This window comes from Neomonachus schauinslandi, chromosome 1, assembly GCF_002201575.2.
Source record: "Neomonachus schauinslandi chromosome 1, ASM220157v2, whole genome shotgun sequence".
NCBI classification, from domain to species: Eukaryota; Metazoa; Chordata; class Mammalia; order Carnivora; family Phocidae; genus Neomonachus; species Neomonachus schauinslandi.
In genome coordinates, this window is record NC_058403.1 from 8,095,168 (window position 1) to 8,111,640 (window position 16,473).

The 16,473-nt window shown below is 35.3% G+C and overlaps 1 protein-coding gene across 4 annotated transcripts in view; it reads right to left on the reverse strand.

The window, feature by feature from the left end:
* TTC3 (tetratricopeptide repeat domain 3) overlaps positions 1 to 16,473 on the reverse strand; it is a 119,278-nt gene that overhangs the window by 99,292 nt on the left and 3,513 nt on the right. For 3 of the 4 annotated variants that reach the window (XM_021678061.2, XM_044919404.1, XM_021678062.2), the window contains exons 2-8: positions 7,095 to 7,249; positions 6,215 to 6,257; positions 5,594 to 5,744; positions 5,032 to 5,119; positions 3,973 to 4,026; positions 2,444 to 2,564; positions 573 to 658 (exon numbers count right to left, since the gene is read on the reverse strand). In XM_021678061.2, coding sequence (XP_021533736.2) covers positions 573 to 658; positions 2,444 to 2,564; positions 3,973 to 4,026; positions 5,032 to 5,119; positions 5,594 to 5,744; positions 6,215 to 6,257; positions 7,095 to 7,238 — 687 coding nt within the window. In that variant the 5' untranslated portion in view covers positions 7,239 to 7,249. The remainder of the gene's footprint in view (positions 1 to 572; positions 659 to 2,443; positions 2,565 to 3,972; positions 4,027 to 5,031; positions 5,120 to 5,593; positions 5,745 to 6,214; positions 6,258 to 7,094; positions 7,250 to 16,473) is intronic. The other variant, XM_021678063.2, reaches the window with a different exon arrangement.

The following is a 16,473-nucleotide window of genomic DNA, read 5'->3' on the forward strand; positions in this document are numbered from 1 at the left end:
AAAAATTTAGTTAAAATCATATTTCCCAGGGCGCCTAGCTGGCTCTGTTGGTAGAGAATGTGACTCTTGATCTCAGGGCTGTAAGTCTGAGCCCCGCCTTTGCGAGTAGAGATTAACTCAAAAATAAAATCTTTAAAAAAAAAATTTCCTTTGAGTGAATTCTATGGCATATGAATTACATCTCAATAAAGCTGTTATTATATAAAAGAAAATTATATTTCTTCAACTAATTAAAAACCTTAGTTTAAAAAAATCAAATTTCAAATTTCAATTAACCCTTTTAAAATACATATATTTAAATGTTTATTATTCAATATTCTATAAATTTACTTTAATAATAAATATATTTGAAATACATATGTAAATTAAAAAATTCTGATCAAGATGTTGTTTTCCTCTTCCAAAAAAACATTCCAAAATTTATTAAAATTTTCCCTCAAACGTGTTACTGAATTTTACAATAGTTCCTGTGTGCTGACAGACAGCAGTTTTATTGAACTTTCTTTGAATGTTAATAAAAGTTCTAACAGATAAATTTTAAAATATACTTACAAGTAAATATTTATTCTCACCTCTATACATTCCGCACAATTTTGAGTTTTAAATTCTTCAAGCAAATTGCAGTTTTCTGTTACAACTTTAGTTATGTGATACTTGTCTAAATTTTATTTTTAGGAGAGAGTGAGAGAACATTTGTTTAAAAAAAAAAAGCAAACTGGTATTGTTAAAGTTCTAAAACTCAGGTTACGTAGGTCAGTCCATAAGGTCAACTAATTATTATACTTTCTAATATTTCTAATAACATGTTTCTTAGAATCTTTTACACGTATCAAATTATACAAATTAAAGTGAACAACTGATAAAATGTTTTAGAACACATTAGATTCACTGCTTGTGAATCTAACCTATTTTAGTTCTACCATTTAAAAAAGCACTTATTATTACATTAATTCTAACTGTAGTTAAAACAAATCCTCAGTCATAATATTCCAAATAGGCCTCATAATTAAGTTAGTTCAACAAACATTACTGAGAGCCTATGATGTACCTGGCACAATGTTCAACAAAAATGTCTAAAAACAAAAACTTGGAAAACTCTCTAAAATATACTTAATGTAACAAAGAATTTTAAATATCTTATTTCAACATTTTGATTCTCATAAATGAAACGTTAAAATGTTATTTGAAATACTATGCTTTTAAAAATTTAATAAACTAATTAAAATGCAGTAGGTAATAACCAAAATTTATGTTAAAAGTTTATCAGACCTCATTTTCTGTATTTTTAGCTGTTTATAGATTTAAATGTTAATAATTTTATCCCAACAAAACTATAGTTAAGCCTCTAGCCAAACACACACATTTCCAAGATGAAAAAAGTATCTAAAATCTAAATTTAAGGAAGAATTTCAGCAGTTCACCAAATAAGGTAATTAATAAGGGACAGAGTAAGATTACAGGATAAAAACCTGGGCTTTGAAATCAGGGAGACTTGACTTCTCATCTAGGTTCTACTACTCAGTAGACTGCAGAAATATCACTTAACCTCCCAAAGCCTTAGTTTGCTTATTTCTAAAATAGGGACAACAGCAGCTACCTTGTAACAACTACCTTGTAGCTTCTTTACAGAGCTACTATAAAGAAGAGAACAGAGAGAAAGAGAGAGAGAGAGAATGTCAGAACCAAGCCCACATGGGTGCCCAATACATGATATTGGTCCTCTACTTCTACCATAAAATCTACCCTATAATTACAGGCCCCCAGAACAATGAGGAGAACCACCTCTACTGATATAATACAGTCCAGTATGTAATATCAGAAAAACCTGTCTCCATGTTTAAGCTTAATTTCTCTCTACCACTTAGATCAACAGTATAAAATCTGACTTCTTCTCAAGTGGTGATGGCAAATTACTAGTCATCAACTAAAGAGCATATTTCCTGCTTCAAGATCCCTACAGCTGTACTATTAAAAAAACACTGCTAACATTCAAATGCTTTAGAGAAACATTTCACAAAGTTAAAATATAGAAGGCAGTTTCATTATACGAAAGAATAACAGAGTCATCAGGAAAATGAAAATTATAATCTTAGCTCTGTTACTTATTTCTCTTTTGAAGAAGAATACATGAGGCCCCAGTTGTGGATTCTTTTTTTGGGTATTATATATATATATAACTTACGGCATTCACTTGGTAGGATTTTTAGAAGTGTGACGTCATAGAAATTATTAAGACAGGAACTATAGAATAAAGCTAACTATGAGATTACAGTTCTCTTATTCAGGCTTTTCTCTTCTTTACAATAGAAAAAGATTTTTTTAAGAGAAAACATTTTTTAAAATCCTAAGATAAATAAGAAATCACATAACCACACCATTCAATTTTCCTAAATAATGCCTTTAAAAACTGAGTCAAGTAACAATTTAATGCATTTATACTTACATTCAGTAAAGAAAATACTTAACATAGGCCAACAATTGTCAACTGCTCCTAACTTAGGTAGAATTGTTACATCACCTGTGTATTTCACCCAATTCAAAGCTTCCTCCATTGCCAAGATTTTCTGTATCAAAAAGATGAAGAATGTGATTTGGGTATTAATTTTAATTGTACATGTGGTACCATAAATTTAACATACAGTATTTCAGATTCTTAATAAAAACTTAACACAATGTTGCATTTTCATTACTCATGCAACTAGAATAGCTGGATCCCAACATTTAAGTTAACAGATACCATGGACTCACATATGTTACATCTTCAAGTAACCTCAGGCTACCCTCATAGACCAAGATGCTGCTTCAATCACTACAGACCTGGAAGTTGACGTTTACAACCTGGCCAGCGGCTGCCCTGGGTAGCAGGAGGGTGCAATAATCCAAGGTGAATGAGGGGTCTCAGATCTCATCTAAACTAGGACTGCCATCCTTACCACAAGGTTAAAGGTACAGATTAAGGTTCCTGAAAGGAACTGTGTATTTTAAATGGTCTATGGCAAACAGAAGAGTAAGGAGATAAACAGGAGAGTGCAGCTGTGCAAATAAGCACTCACTGCAAAGATCTTCATGAAGAGTCAGGAGCTCACAGGAATGTTATTCGTACTTCTAGACTGAAATGACTTCAGAAGTTAAGTAGAAGAGTTATCGATGCTCATGTCAGGCTTAAGGGAAACAAGTAGATGTTTATTTTACCAGTAGCATTAAAAATTGGCTTATAATTTCATCTGGAGATTATCTAATAATTACGTATCAAAAATGTTCATACCAGAGACCTAATAATTTAATTTGAGAGAATATATGCCAGATAAATAATCTAAAAAAGAAAAAAAGAATCAATGTGTAAAAGCAGCCCAGGGGTGCCTGGGTGGCTCAGTCATTAAGTGTCTGCCTTCGGCTCAGGTCATGATCCCAGGGTCCTGGGATTGAGCCCCACGTCAGGCTCGCTCCTCGGCGGGAAGCCTGCTTCTCCCTCTCCCACTCCCTCTGCTTGTGTTCCCTCTCTTGCTGTCTCTCTCTGTGTCAAAAAAATAAATAGGGCGTCTGGGTGGCTCAGTTGGTTAAGCAACTGCCTTCGGCTCAGGTCATGATCCTGGAGTCCCAGGATCGAGTCCCGCATCAGGCTCCCTGCTCAGCGAGGAGCCTGCTTCTCCCTCTGACCCTCCCCCCTCTCATGTACTCTCTCTCATTCTCGCTCTCTCAAATAAATAAATAAATCTTTAAAAAAATAAATAAATAAATAAAATCTTAAAAAAAAAAAAAGGGCAGCCCAAAATTATACTACATATATGGGGGGGAGGGAAGGATGCAAACCCCCAAAATAAGGAGACTGCTTAAGCAAAATACAGAAATCAGTACTAGCAACTACTACATGTAAAACACTAACTTGTGAACTCAATTCATGGAGCAATGAGCAGTGAGACAACTGCCATTTATCGGCAGTGGTTGTGCTTGCTTCCCGTGTTTAACACTTACATTTTCTATTTTATAACCAATTCTCAGTAAGCCTCCGATAAAGAATGAATCATTCTGCAAAACAAAACAACAAAACATGAACCATCTTCAATCAGTTACACTTGAATTTTCCAGTGGACAAAAAAAAATCCTACATTTCAGAAATACTGCTATGTGTACACAGAGTCCACTTCCCACAAGCACTTTCATGCCCAATTTACCTCCTAAGAACCCTAAAACAAGAATTCAGAAGTAGTCTTACATTGGCTTCTAATAATAAAATGGCTTAGTGTAACTTTTAGATGTATGGACTTTAAAGTTCATTACATCAAGATTTTTTTATGAAACTACATTGACTGATATAAGGAAGAGCAGAGGAGGGGCGCCTGGCTGGCTCAGCTGGTTAAGCGTCTGCCTTTGGCTCAGGTCAGGATCTCAGGGTCCGAGGGGACCGAGCCCCGCATCAGGCTCCCTGCTCAGTGGGGAGTCTGTTTCTCCCTCTGCCTCTCACTCACTCTCTCTCTCAAATAAATAAATAAAATCTTAAAAAAAAAAAAAAAAGGAATAGCAGAGGCTCATCAGCAGGAAATAAACACTTGGCTCCATAACTCCATAACCAACTGAAATAGGAAATGATCAAATGGCTTTCAAGGGAAAGAACCTTCAGTATAATACAGGGCACTGCCTCAAATACTATATAATAGAAGTTTACCCCAAAGATCAAGTATTTGTTGTGGTGCTGCTGCCAGTGGCATGATTTCACAAGAAAGAACCCATCACTTCCAGTGACAAAAGTTCCTATGAACCAGGAGCTTTCTTTCATCTGTGACAAATTCCATTTTCTATCCTTTAATGATGAGGAATGTCCTGGATCTCATCATTCATGTCAGAACCAGGAAGACCGCCGTCTACCTAATCTCTCAAATACATAGCACAAACTCACAGGTAGTAGAACAATCTCAGGTTCAATCAAACTGAAACCATTACCTGTTAACCACCATAAATGAGTAACATGGGCCTGACACCATATAAATTATATTCTTTAGATACAGGGGGCCAAATACACATTCCACCACTTACCACAACTTTCTTTGCCAAATCCACAATATCTTCCATCAATTCCAGATGTTGTAATTTCTTCAAACTTATCTCAGAAGCATGAGAATTGCTTAAATACAAATTCATTTTTAAAAAAATTAGGTTCTCATATATAAAAATTCATTGAGCTTTACGCTTTACTGTATGTTACACCCCAATTTAAACTACTTGAAAAAAATTCTCTTACTTCACTTTAGGTAACTGTAAGTTGTTAAGTGGACAAAATACTTTACCTTTTTCTCTCTTCTGTACTACAATGCTGCTATTTATAAACAAGCATATTAATTTTCCTTCAGTTTCAAATCTACCATCTAATGCTCCTCAGAGGTTCACCATCATAATATCACTAATCATGTCACCATGATTAGTCATTCATATCCAAATCCAAAGCATTAACTTTTTCCATCTTATTACATAAGAGTGAAGTTGAACAGTATATACAAGAATAAGACACAAGCCTTCCCCTGTACTTGACATTCCTCAATAATGGGCAACACGCTTATCATCACTGTTTACACAAAATGAACGACGTGTAGTAACTTACATGGCCTCCACACAGGGGTGCAACCGTGATATTATAGAACTGTGCTGACGTTGAAACAGAAGTGGCCAGAAGATGTATATTTTAATGGCATCACAGTAATCTTGCAGGACAGAAACTGGTTTACTACACCACATATTGCAGATGTCAAATTCTTTGTTAAAAAAAGTTTTAAATTAATATTTTATGCCTCATTTTGGAATAAATCAACACTGTTAATAGAGAAATGGCTACAATGGATATGGAAAGGTAAGAAAGAAGGGGATAAGCAAAACAGATGAAGGGGACTAAGAAGTAAAACTTCCACTTATAAAATAAACAAATCACGGGGATGTAAAGTTCAGACAGCATAGGGAATATAGTCAGTAACATGGTAATAACTTCGTATGGCAACATATAATAACTACACTTATCATGGTAAGCACTTCGTAATGTATATAAATGTCCAATCACTATGCTGTACACCTGATACTAATATAATATTGCATGTCAACTATACTTCAATTAAAAATACATTAATCAAAAAGTAAAAAAAATGAAAGATATGTAGGACTGCTTTGTTGATGTGAACGGATGAACCTCCCACAACAGTCTCTCAACAAATTAAAATACCAATGTACTCACCTAAGTTTCTCTCACTTTGAGTAAAATCTTTATACTGCATACCCTAAACAGAAAAAAATTCTTTTGATTTGTATCTGGTGAAATGCAAAAATATAGTTTTCAATTTTTAATGTAAGGATTATCAGTACTAAACAAATTTTTCAGTACACATTTACTTATACATTTTGATTACAATATCTTCGGCCGGTGAGTCCTTTAGGCTTTTTTTTTTTAAGTGTTTCCCCCAAGTCTGCGTCTACGGCTATCTCTTGAGAGTATTCTAATCTCCAGTCAGAAACCATCTTCCCCTATCAGTCACTCCCTGGTACTGAACGTTCTTGTTGTTGAGGCACTGTTTACTTTCTCTTCTGAAATCGCATTTGAAACTCCCTGTAAAAACTTTACCCCGCAAAAACATCTTTACTCCCATAGCTCTAAATCAAAAAACCTTTAAAATGTAGACATTAAGTCCTCAGAATAAAAAAAGCTCTGTAACTATGAATGGTGATGGATGTAGTTTTTTTTTTTTTAAAGATTTTATTTATTTATTTGGAGAGAGAGAGAGAGAGTTAGCAAGAGCAGGAACACAAGCAGGGGGGAGTGGGAGAGGAAGAAGCAGGCTCTCTGCTGAGCAGGGAGCCTGATGCAGGGCTCGATCCCAGGACCCTGGAATCATGACCTGAGCTGAAGGCAGACACGTAACGACTGAGCCACCCAGGCGCCCCGATGGATGTAGTTTTAACTAGACTTACTGTGGTGATAATTTCACAACATTTACACATTTCAAGTCATTATGTTGTACACCAGAAACTAATACAATGTCATATGTCAATTATATCTTAATAAAATAATAAACCTTTAAGAAGACACAATGTTAAAACAAAAAAGCAACAAATCTTACCACCCCATCGCAGTAAAGTTGTGTCACACGAACATAATCATTGGACATAAATTCAGGAGCAAAGACACAATCATCCACATAAGGGCAATCTTCTAACAAGGCATCATCTGCTACAGTGAAATCTCCCAGGGCAAAATCGTCCATGCTGTACCATCCTAAGGAAACAACACAAACCCAAATCAGTAATTAAATCATTTGAGATAATATGAGAAGCAGTTTTCCTGGCTTCTATGGTATATTAGAAAAATCCTTCGAACTTAGGCTTTCCCAAAATAATCAGTTAAGAACACTGAGTCTGGAAGACTCTTATCCTCAGTCTGCTGCTATTCTTTCCCCAACTCTCTTCAAATACCAGTTTAATCTTTTTTTTCTTAAGCTCACATAGTCACCATCTCTACTCTGAACTTATCTGTTACATGTCTCCTTTAGATGGAAGATAATTAAGGGCATCTTAGTCACTTTTGTATGTGCCCAGCACATGGTAAAGCCCTCCAATAATTGTTTGCTGAATGAACAAAAGACATCTTTCCACTGCTGCCCTTTTACTCCATCTGCTTTTACTGCATCCTGTGAAACAATGCCATTTCACCACACACAAACTCCGCCATATTCTCAACCTCCTGGCCAGAAGTAAATCCTGACCCCACTGAGAAAATGGTTTCTTATTGGCTGCTTATATTTCCCTATCCATCCATCCGTGTGTGTTCCTGTCTTGGGCAAAGGGGCCGAGCTGGAGTGGTACAGGGCAAGCTTGTCAATCTCCTAACTCCCCACAGCCGCACCCAGACTTCCATCCTCCTAACAATCACTGCATCTGGCGCTCTCACAACTACCACAACACACAGCACTGCTAGATTGCAAATGTGGGCCAAAAGCCTCAAATTACTAATAGGCTTCTATTATCAAACATATTATCTATGTTTTAAAAAGAATTATTTCAATGGGGGAAAAAGAAAATTAGGGCTGGAGTTTCAGACTAAGGCTTTTTTCTGGAAGAAAGTTTAATAATAAAAATTTATCGCCATCAGAGAATAGCCACAAAACATAAACATCACTAAAAAATGCAGCACAGTAGTCCTTCTAACTCTTGCCCAAGTGATGGCCTTCTTTTCATATCATTATCACCACCACTATTAACACCACTTCTTAGACTTTTCCACTTCACTATTGCCCGGCTATTGTTAGTACAAACCAAGTTTCTTTTTTCCTAAGCAAGACCACCATCGGTCCTCGAAATACAAATCTGTTTAATTCTTATTATGTCCAATTGGCCGTACAAAAACCTCATAGTATGAGAAGTGAAGAACAATAACAATCCTCCTAGCTAACTATTCATACTATTTGTCACACATCATACCGAGCATTTTTACACGCATTATCTCGTTCATCCTCTCGGCAATTCTCAGGTCCAATCATCACCTGCAGTGTATAGATGGGAAGCATTCTGAGTAAAATTAAGTAATTTGCTCAAAGTCAGCAAGCTAGGAAGGATTCAAACGCAGATCCTCTGATTCCATAGTCTCTCCTCTCACTCTATTTCACTATATCTACCTTTCCTTGTCATTGCTACCTACTTAGCTCTTGCTTGTCCTGTTTAAGAACACTGGCTGTTAGTTCACAGTGTTCCCAGCTCTCCTCCAAACTCTCACCACCCCAGCCACATCAAGGCCCATGTAGACAATCCCTTCAAGACCCCAGCCTTGCTGTTGACCTCCTTGATTAAAATGATCTTCACCACCCAACACCTAGGCTCTTCCTTCCCAGGCTACAGCTCAGATCACAGTGCAGGTCTAAACCAGTTTTTAAATCTTTAACTCTGATTAGCTCCTTTGACCACAACCAAGAGTCATACTGCTCTTGAGTCCTCCATCACCTACCACAGAAATCTTCATCCTCATCACAATTCTTCCTCCCTTCTCTCCCCATTTCCTCCATTCTCATTCACTTTCAGCTTTCTGCAACTGGGTTTCTACTTCTGCCATTCAAGGGAAACTGCTCACAATAAGGTCATTAGTGACCTTCTACAATAGGGTGGTTATCTATCATGTCGGAACGTGACCTGTTCTGGATGAACAGAGTTTAGGGAATTTAACTCCAAAAGTGAAAAAACAGACTAGGACCCAAAGTATGGAATGTAAGATGGGACACATGCTATCTTGGAAATAGACACACTTTTAAACTCATTTGCCTTACAAACATTTTTCGTATGTATACACAGAAAAAGCCAAAAACTCTCTGTCATAGCCCACACATCACCATCACGGCATTGATTACAATCCAGTTAATGTGCTCATACCCAGCAGACCAAGCCACTATGACATCATGCTGGTCATTGTCAGCCTGGCAAACCTCACTGATAGCACACCCTACACCAACTATACTGTAATTAGACACTGGTGTGATTTTTATTTTCTATTTTGTTTTAACCAGAGAGGTGACTGGCACAGGGGTTAATTAAGAGCATGGACTCTGAAATCAGATTGCCTAGGATTGAATCCTGGCTCCCCCATTTCCTAAGTATATGATCTTGGGCAAGTTACTTTACCTCTCTGTACTTCAGTTCCTCATGTATCAAATGCAATAGCAATACTACCTACCTGATTAACCAGTTAACACATTTGTAGTGCTTAGAATAGTACATGGCATATAGGAAATGCTATAAATATCACCTATCATTAACATTAGTATTAGGTGAGTATTTTTAAAAATCCACTGTTTGGATGCTTCCAGCTAAATGGTCTGCCTTAATTGCTAAGTCCAAAGAGCACTTTTCAGCTTACAACTTACTTGACGCTGTTGACCACTTCCTCCTCCTCAGAACTCTTCATTTGGACTCCAAAGACCATCTTCTCCTGGTTCTCCTCCTATTCTTCTGGCTGCTTTTCCTCAGTCTCCATGGGCTCTTCTTCTCCATTCCCCGCCACCCAAATGTCAACTCTTTTCTTTTCAGGCTTACTCTCTCCTTGGTGACCTTATCCACCACACCCATGGCTTAAAGCAGCACTTTCTGAACTTCCATTATTTGCACAGCTTCACCATGATTTTTGCCATTTCCACATACCACATGTATTTTTATTTACTTAGTATTCCTCTTTTATTGGGCTCACTTGGCCTATGGGATAATATCCATGACATCACAGGTTTGATGCACAACTTATATCTTTCATACACATTAAATTCTTAACTATTAAAAAATCTATGTGCCACTTTAAATATCTCATACTGCACTGTAGCAAACAATCGCTGAAACACCCAAATGCTGAAAAGTCTTTAATTTCTGCAGGCTGCCTTGCATCTCTATAGTTATTGGATCAACTGTTACTGGATCTTAAACAAGATGTCCCACAAGCCTCTCAAATTCATTAAGTTCAAAAATGAACTTATCTTTTTCCTCAAAAACAAACAAATGAAACCAAGGTCCTTCCTCTTTCTGTATGTTATCAGTCAATTGCTCTACATGCCACCTAGTTAACCAAACCAGCAATCTGGGGGTCAATCTAGACTCCCCAGTCTCTTTCAACATTCCTATCCAACTGACCACAAAGTCCTATCCTTTCTATCCACCTAAGAAATCTAAAATTAGCACCCACACACCTCTTCATGCCAGCAACACTGCCGTAATTGTCACTTCATCTTTTCTCCTCTGAACTAACTTAACAAGCAGCCTCCTAGCTGGTCACTTGCCCTCAACCTTGGCATTCTCTAAAACTCTGATCGTAACATTTCAGTGCTTAAAATAATTCAATAGCTTCCCTTCACCTTCAGAATAAAGTACAAACTCCCTACCATAGCATGGAAGGCCTTTTGTAATCCTGGTCCTGCTTTTATTTCCAGTCAGTCCACAACATACAACTTAGAAGCCATTCATACTCAACTGCTTCTGATTCATAAACAAACCTTATTCTGCAGCCACCTAATGCCTACCAGCCCTTAATACTCCATTCTGGGAAGCATTTCTTGATCTGCTCAATACTACCAATTTTCTTTCTGCACCTCTTCTCTGTAAGACCACAGCACCCTGTCCATATCTTTTTGACAGCAGTTCTCACACTGGTCATCACGGATTTATCTTTGTAGGCCCAGAGGGTACACTGTGCCCTACTCATCTTGATTCCCTAACTATTTCTCAAATTTTTTATTCACACTACCCAAGTACAAAAACCTTGTGAAATCCACTTGCCACCTATACTACTGTTACTCAGTATTTTTTCCTTGAGAATAATTCAACTTCTAACTTAGATGTAAACTTGTTTTAATAGAAAATTTGATACCACAGAAATCTTACATTTGGTAGGACAGGTTTTATTTTTCTAATACAAACTCAAGTAAACATATTGCTAAAATTAAACATTAATGTAAAGGACTTCTAATCCCATCAGTTACAATGAACTAATGGGGGACTCTCACTGAAAAACAAAGTAGATCCTAGATTTTAAAAATTTTTAAATTTTGCTAAGCTCATAGAAATAGGGAACATTTAAAGCCACCCTTTCCCCCCGAAAGGAATAAACCTCTAGCTAAAAACTAAAGCTGACAGTCAAGAGCTACAAGGAATAATGCCAAGAGTAATAATGGACACTAAGCCCTGGGCCAGAAGCAAAGTGAGGAAACTGAGCCATGTAAACTCCCTGACTCCCAATGGAAGCGGATACAAATCCTATCAGATTTGTAGCACCCCCAAATCAAACTCTCAAGATCCCACAGGGAAAGATCAATCAAATAGGAGTTCATAACCAAAGATCATCAAGCAAAGGAGGTGACAACCCACCATGAGGCAGAGACAACAGAAAGAACAAGTCATAAATTTAGATCCCTAAAGACATCAGACATTGGGACTACCAGATACAGTCTACAGAATACCTATGGATTCAGAACAAGAAAGCAACATGAGACTATAAAAGAAAAGATTTGGTGTGTCTAAAAAAAGAAGTGGAACTTTGAGAAATAAGAAATATGACTGTTAAAAGGAAAAGGAAAAAAATGGATGCGCTTAAGAGAAGATTAAGCACAGATAAAGAGAAAATGATGAACTACAAGATGTGCCTGATAAAAATTACCCAGCATTGTAAATTCTGGTAAAGAAACAAGAAAATGAAAACTTTGAAAGATGAAAAGTAATTGATCTGGAAACAGTTCAATACATATACATTCAATTAAATTTCCAGAAGGAGAAGATAAAAGATAATATTTATTATAAGGCTCAAAATCATCTAGACCTCATGAAAGACAAAATTCAGAATCAAGAAACATGTGTATCCAAAAGAGAATAAATAAAAAGTAATCTCCATCAGACTTAGAAGGGAAATGACATAGCACCAAAGACAGAAAATCCAGTGCAACCAAAAGAAAAAGTATTTTCTTCAAAGTAGTGAAAATAAAACTGGCAGGAGGCTTTGCATGTAGAAGATTTTTACCAGGTGGACAGAAAATAATCTATCAACCTAGAACTATATACCCATCGGAACTATCTCTCAAGAACAAGGATAAAATGAAAATAATTATATTTTTTAATTTTTTTATAAGATTTTATTTGTTTGAGAACACGCGCACACACAAAGCAAAAGGCAGGGGCAGAGGAAGAGAGAGCAGACTCCCCGCTAAGCATGGAGCCCAATGCGGGGCTTGATCCCAGGATCCTAAGCGCCCTCAGGCACTTAACCAACTGAATCACCCAGGCACCCATGAAAATAACTCTAGATAAAAACTGAGCTGACTACCAAGAGACTTGAACTAACTTCTAAAAAAATATCAATTAAAAGACATAAACTGTCTGATTAGATTAAAAGAAAAACCCAGGAATATAGTCTTTATAACAGACATCTAAAATTTAAGGATATAAAAAAAGTGACAGTAAAATAAAGGAAAAGGATATTCCAGGTAAATTACCACCAAAAAAAAGGTGGGATAGATTAAATAGATACTAACAAAGAAAGCAAAATTAGGCACAGAGAGGATGAAAGCATAATAGAAAAGGTTCAATCCACGAGGAAAATAATGTTAAACTTTCATATATCTAATCAAAGTCTCAAAATACATTAAAAAAAAGTTGTTAGAACTACAGAAAGTCAGTTAGAAGGTGGTAGTGGGAAATTGCAACACATCTCTCTCAATTAAGACAGGTGAAACAAAAATTAATAAAGACAGCCTGAACAACACAATTTACAAGCTTGAGCTAACAGATACATAAGAATTAGAAAATACATACTTGTCACAAGTACACACTGAAAAGTTATAATTCACGATGTACAAGGCCCTAAGTCTAGGGAAAATATTTTTTTTTTAAGATTTTATTTTTTTATTTATTCATCATTTGAGAGAGCGAGAATGAGAGAGAGAGAGAGAGCACATGAGAGGGGGGAGGGTCAGAGGGAGAAGCAGACTCCCCGCCGAGCAGGGAGCCCGACGCGGGAAAATATTTTTTAAAAGATAAAATACACACTACATTCTCTGATAACACAATTTAGAAGTGAATAACAGAAAGAAAAAATGTTAATGTAGATACTTTTGAAAATTAAACATATTTCAAAGAAAAATTTAAAACATGTAAGTCAAAGAAGAAATCAAAATGAAAATTTAAAAAGTACTTAGATTTGAAAGTTAATGAAAACACAATAAACTAAACAATGTTAGATAAACTGAAAGTAAATTTTGAACAAGTTTACAGCCTAACATACTTACACTAGGAAATAACAATGGCTGAAAATTAATAAGTTAAGCATGCAATTTAAGTTAGAAAAATGACATATGGCTAAGTCCAAAGACAGAATAAGTAAGTAAATTAAAAAAAAAAATCAATGAACTAAAACACAAAAATGTAATAGAAAGAATTAGGTCAAAAATTAATCGCTTGCCAAGATTAGTAAAACAGACGAACTTTTGGCAAGGTTAATCAAGAAGAAAAAGAAGCCACATACAAATAATGTTCAAAATGAGGAAGGGAACATTAACTACAGATAAAACAAATTAAAAAGGGAATTAAGAAAATACCATGAACTTGACACCAATCAACTTAAAATTTTTGTTGAAAAACAAATTTCTTAAACTTACCAAAATCAATGAAAAGAAAAAGAAAAATCTGAAATGCTATTACTACTCAACTGCTAATCACTACTAAATTATTAACAATTTATAATCCATCTACAAAGAAAACATTAGGTCCAAATGATCATAGAGGTAAATTCCACCAAACTTTTAAGAAACAAATCATTCCAACCCAAACTGCCCAGGGAACAGGAAAAAAAAAAGCTATTCTCTAATTTGTATAAGGCCAGTGTAACCTTAATGCCAAAATCAGACAAGATAGTCAATAAAGAAAAATGATGGGTGATTTCACTCACAAACAGATACAAAAATCCTAAATAAAATATTAGCAAACTCAATCCAGTAGTTCACAAAAATACAATTCACTAAGATCAATTTGGGTTTATCTCAGTGAAGAATACAAAAGAGAATTAAGAATTTTAAAATATATAAATTGAAATTTATTACATTTAACAGATTAAAAAAGAAAAACCACAAAATATTTTTAAGTTTTTCTGTCCCATGCAGAAAAGCATGTGCCAAAATTACAAAGACTTCCCTAACTTAATAAAGAGAATCTACAAAAACTTAAAACAAAGATTTTTAATGGGGAAACATTCCCTTTAAAATCAGGAATGAAACATGTATGCCCACTATAATCACTTCTAAAGAACAATCATAATCACTTCCATTGAACACAGATGTAAAAGTATGCCAACATATCAAGACCAGAAAAAAAAAATTGAAAGGGAAAATAATTGAAAGAACCAAGTGTCAGTGTTTGCAATGACATAATTATTCACACAGAGAATTACAGAAACTATATTAGAAATAATAAGAGTTTATCAAGTGATGACTAAAGGTTAATATAAAAAATCCATTAAATTTCTATTTGCTAACAATAAAGTCAGAAAATAGAATCTTAAAAAATAATACCATTTATAAAAGGAACAAAACTACTAGAAACATCAGAATCAATCTTTTAAAAGTGTTAGATCTGTATGGAGAAAATTACAAAACTACATTAAAAGACATTGAAAACCTAAATAAATGGAAATACATACCATGTTCTCAGACAGGAAGGCTCAAAATCTTAAAGATTTCAATTCTCCCTCAAAGTGATTCAATAATTCCAATTACTTCCCAAAGAATTTTTCACGTCATTTGACAAGTTGATTCTTAAAACAAGAACAAAGGTCTAAGAACAGCTGAGACTCAAGACCCCTTGCCCCAAATAACAAGATTTCTGGTAAAGCCATAGGATTAATAATTATGACAGTGTGGTATAACACAGAGATAGTCAAGCAGACAAGTGGCACAGAAAGGGGAGTCAGAAACAAACCCATGCTGGTGAACAGAGGGCCAATTCCATGCATGGTAGGAGGCCAGCTGTAGCCACATGGAGGAAAAAAATGAATGTGGATCACTGTCTCACACTGTACACAAAAATCAATACTAGATGAATTATGAATTTAAATGTGAAAGACATCATTTTAAAATTTCTAAAAAGAAACCCAAGAGAATGTCTTTGTAATTCCAAGACCAGGTAAAGCTTCCAATTAGATTACATTAAAATTAAGAACTTCTGTTCACCAAACACACCATAAAGAGTAAAAAGACAAGCCATGAACTGGAAGAAGATATTTACAACGCATATAATCAACAAAGGATCAGTGTTACCAGTTTATTAGTTTTAAAAGACAACCCAAGAGAAAAATGGGTAAAAGATATGACCAGGTAATTCACAAAAGGGAAAACAGTTCATATACATATGAAAAGATGCTCAAACTCATTAACAAAGAAATGCAAATTAAAATCACAAAGACACATCACTTCATACCCATTTGATTGGCAAATATTAAGAAATCTGATGATAATAAGTGTTGGAGTAGCTATAGATCAACTATAACTCTTATACACTACTTATCAAAGTATATAAAAATTGACAAAACTGCTGGCCAAAGTACCAGGTGGTACAACCACTTCAGAAAACAATTTGGTAAAGTTGAACATTCACACCCCATAATCCAGCAATTTGACTTCTAGCAAATAGCTTACCACAGTAGTATTCCAACCATTTTTTACTCACAAACCACTAAAAATTGTTTGAAATCATTTTCACACTAAGATGACATCTAAAAGTGTTCAGCCCAAGTTTAAATAATTGCAAATGATGAATTCTTGTGACTTAAAAATAAAACTGACATATCATTGGTTTAAACTGTTATAATTATTACAGCATAGCATTTATCAAAAATAACTACATACACTGATAATTAAACATAAAATGTGAAATTGTATTGCAAATGCAGCTCTTGAGATGGGAAGTACCTGGATTAGAAAAGGCTTTCTCTAACAC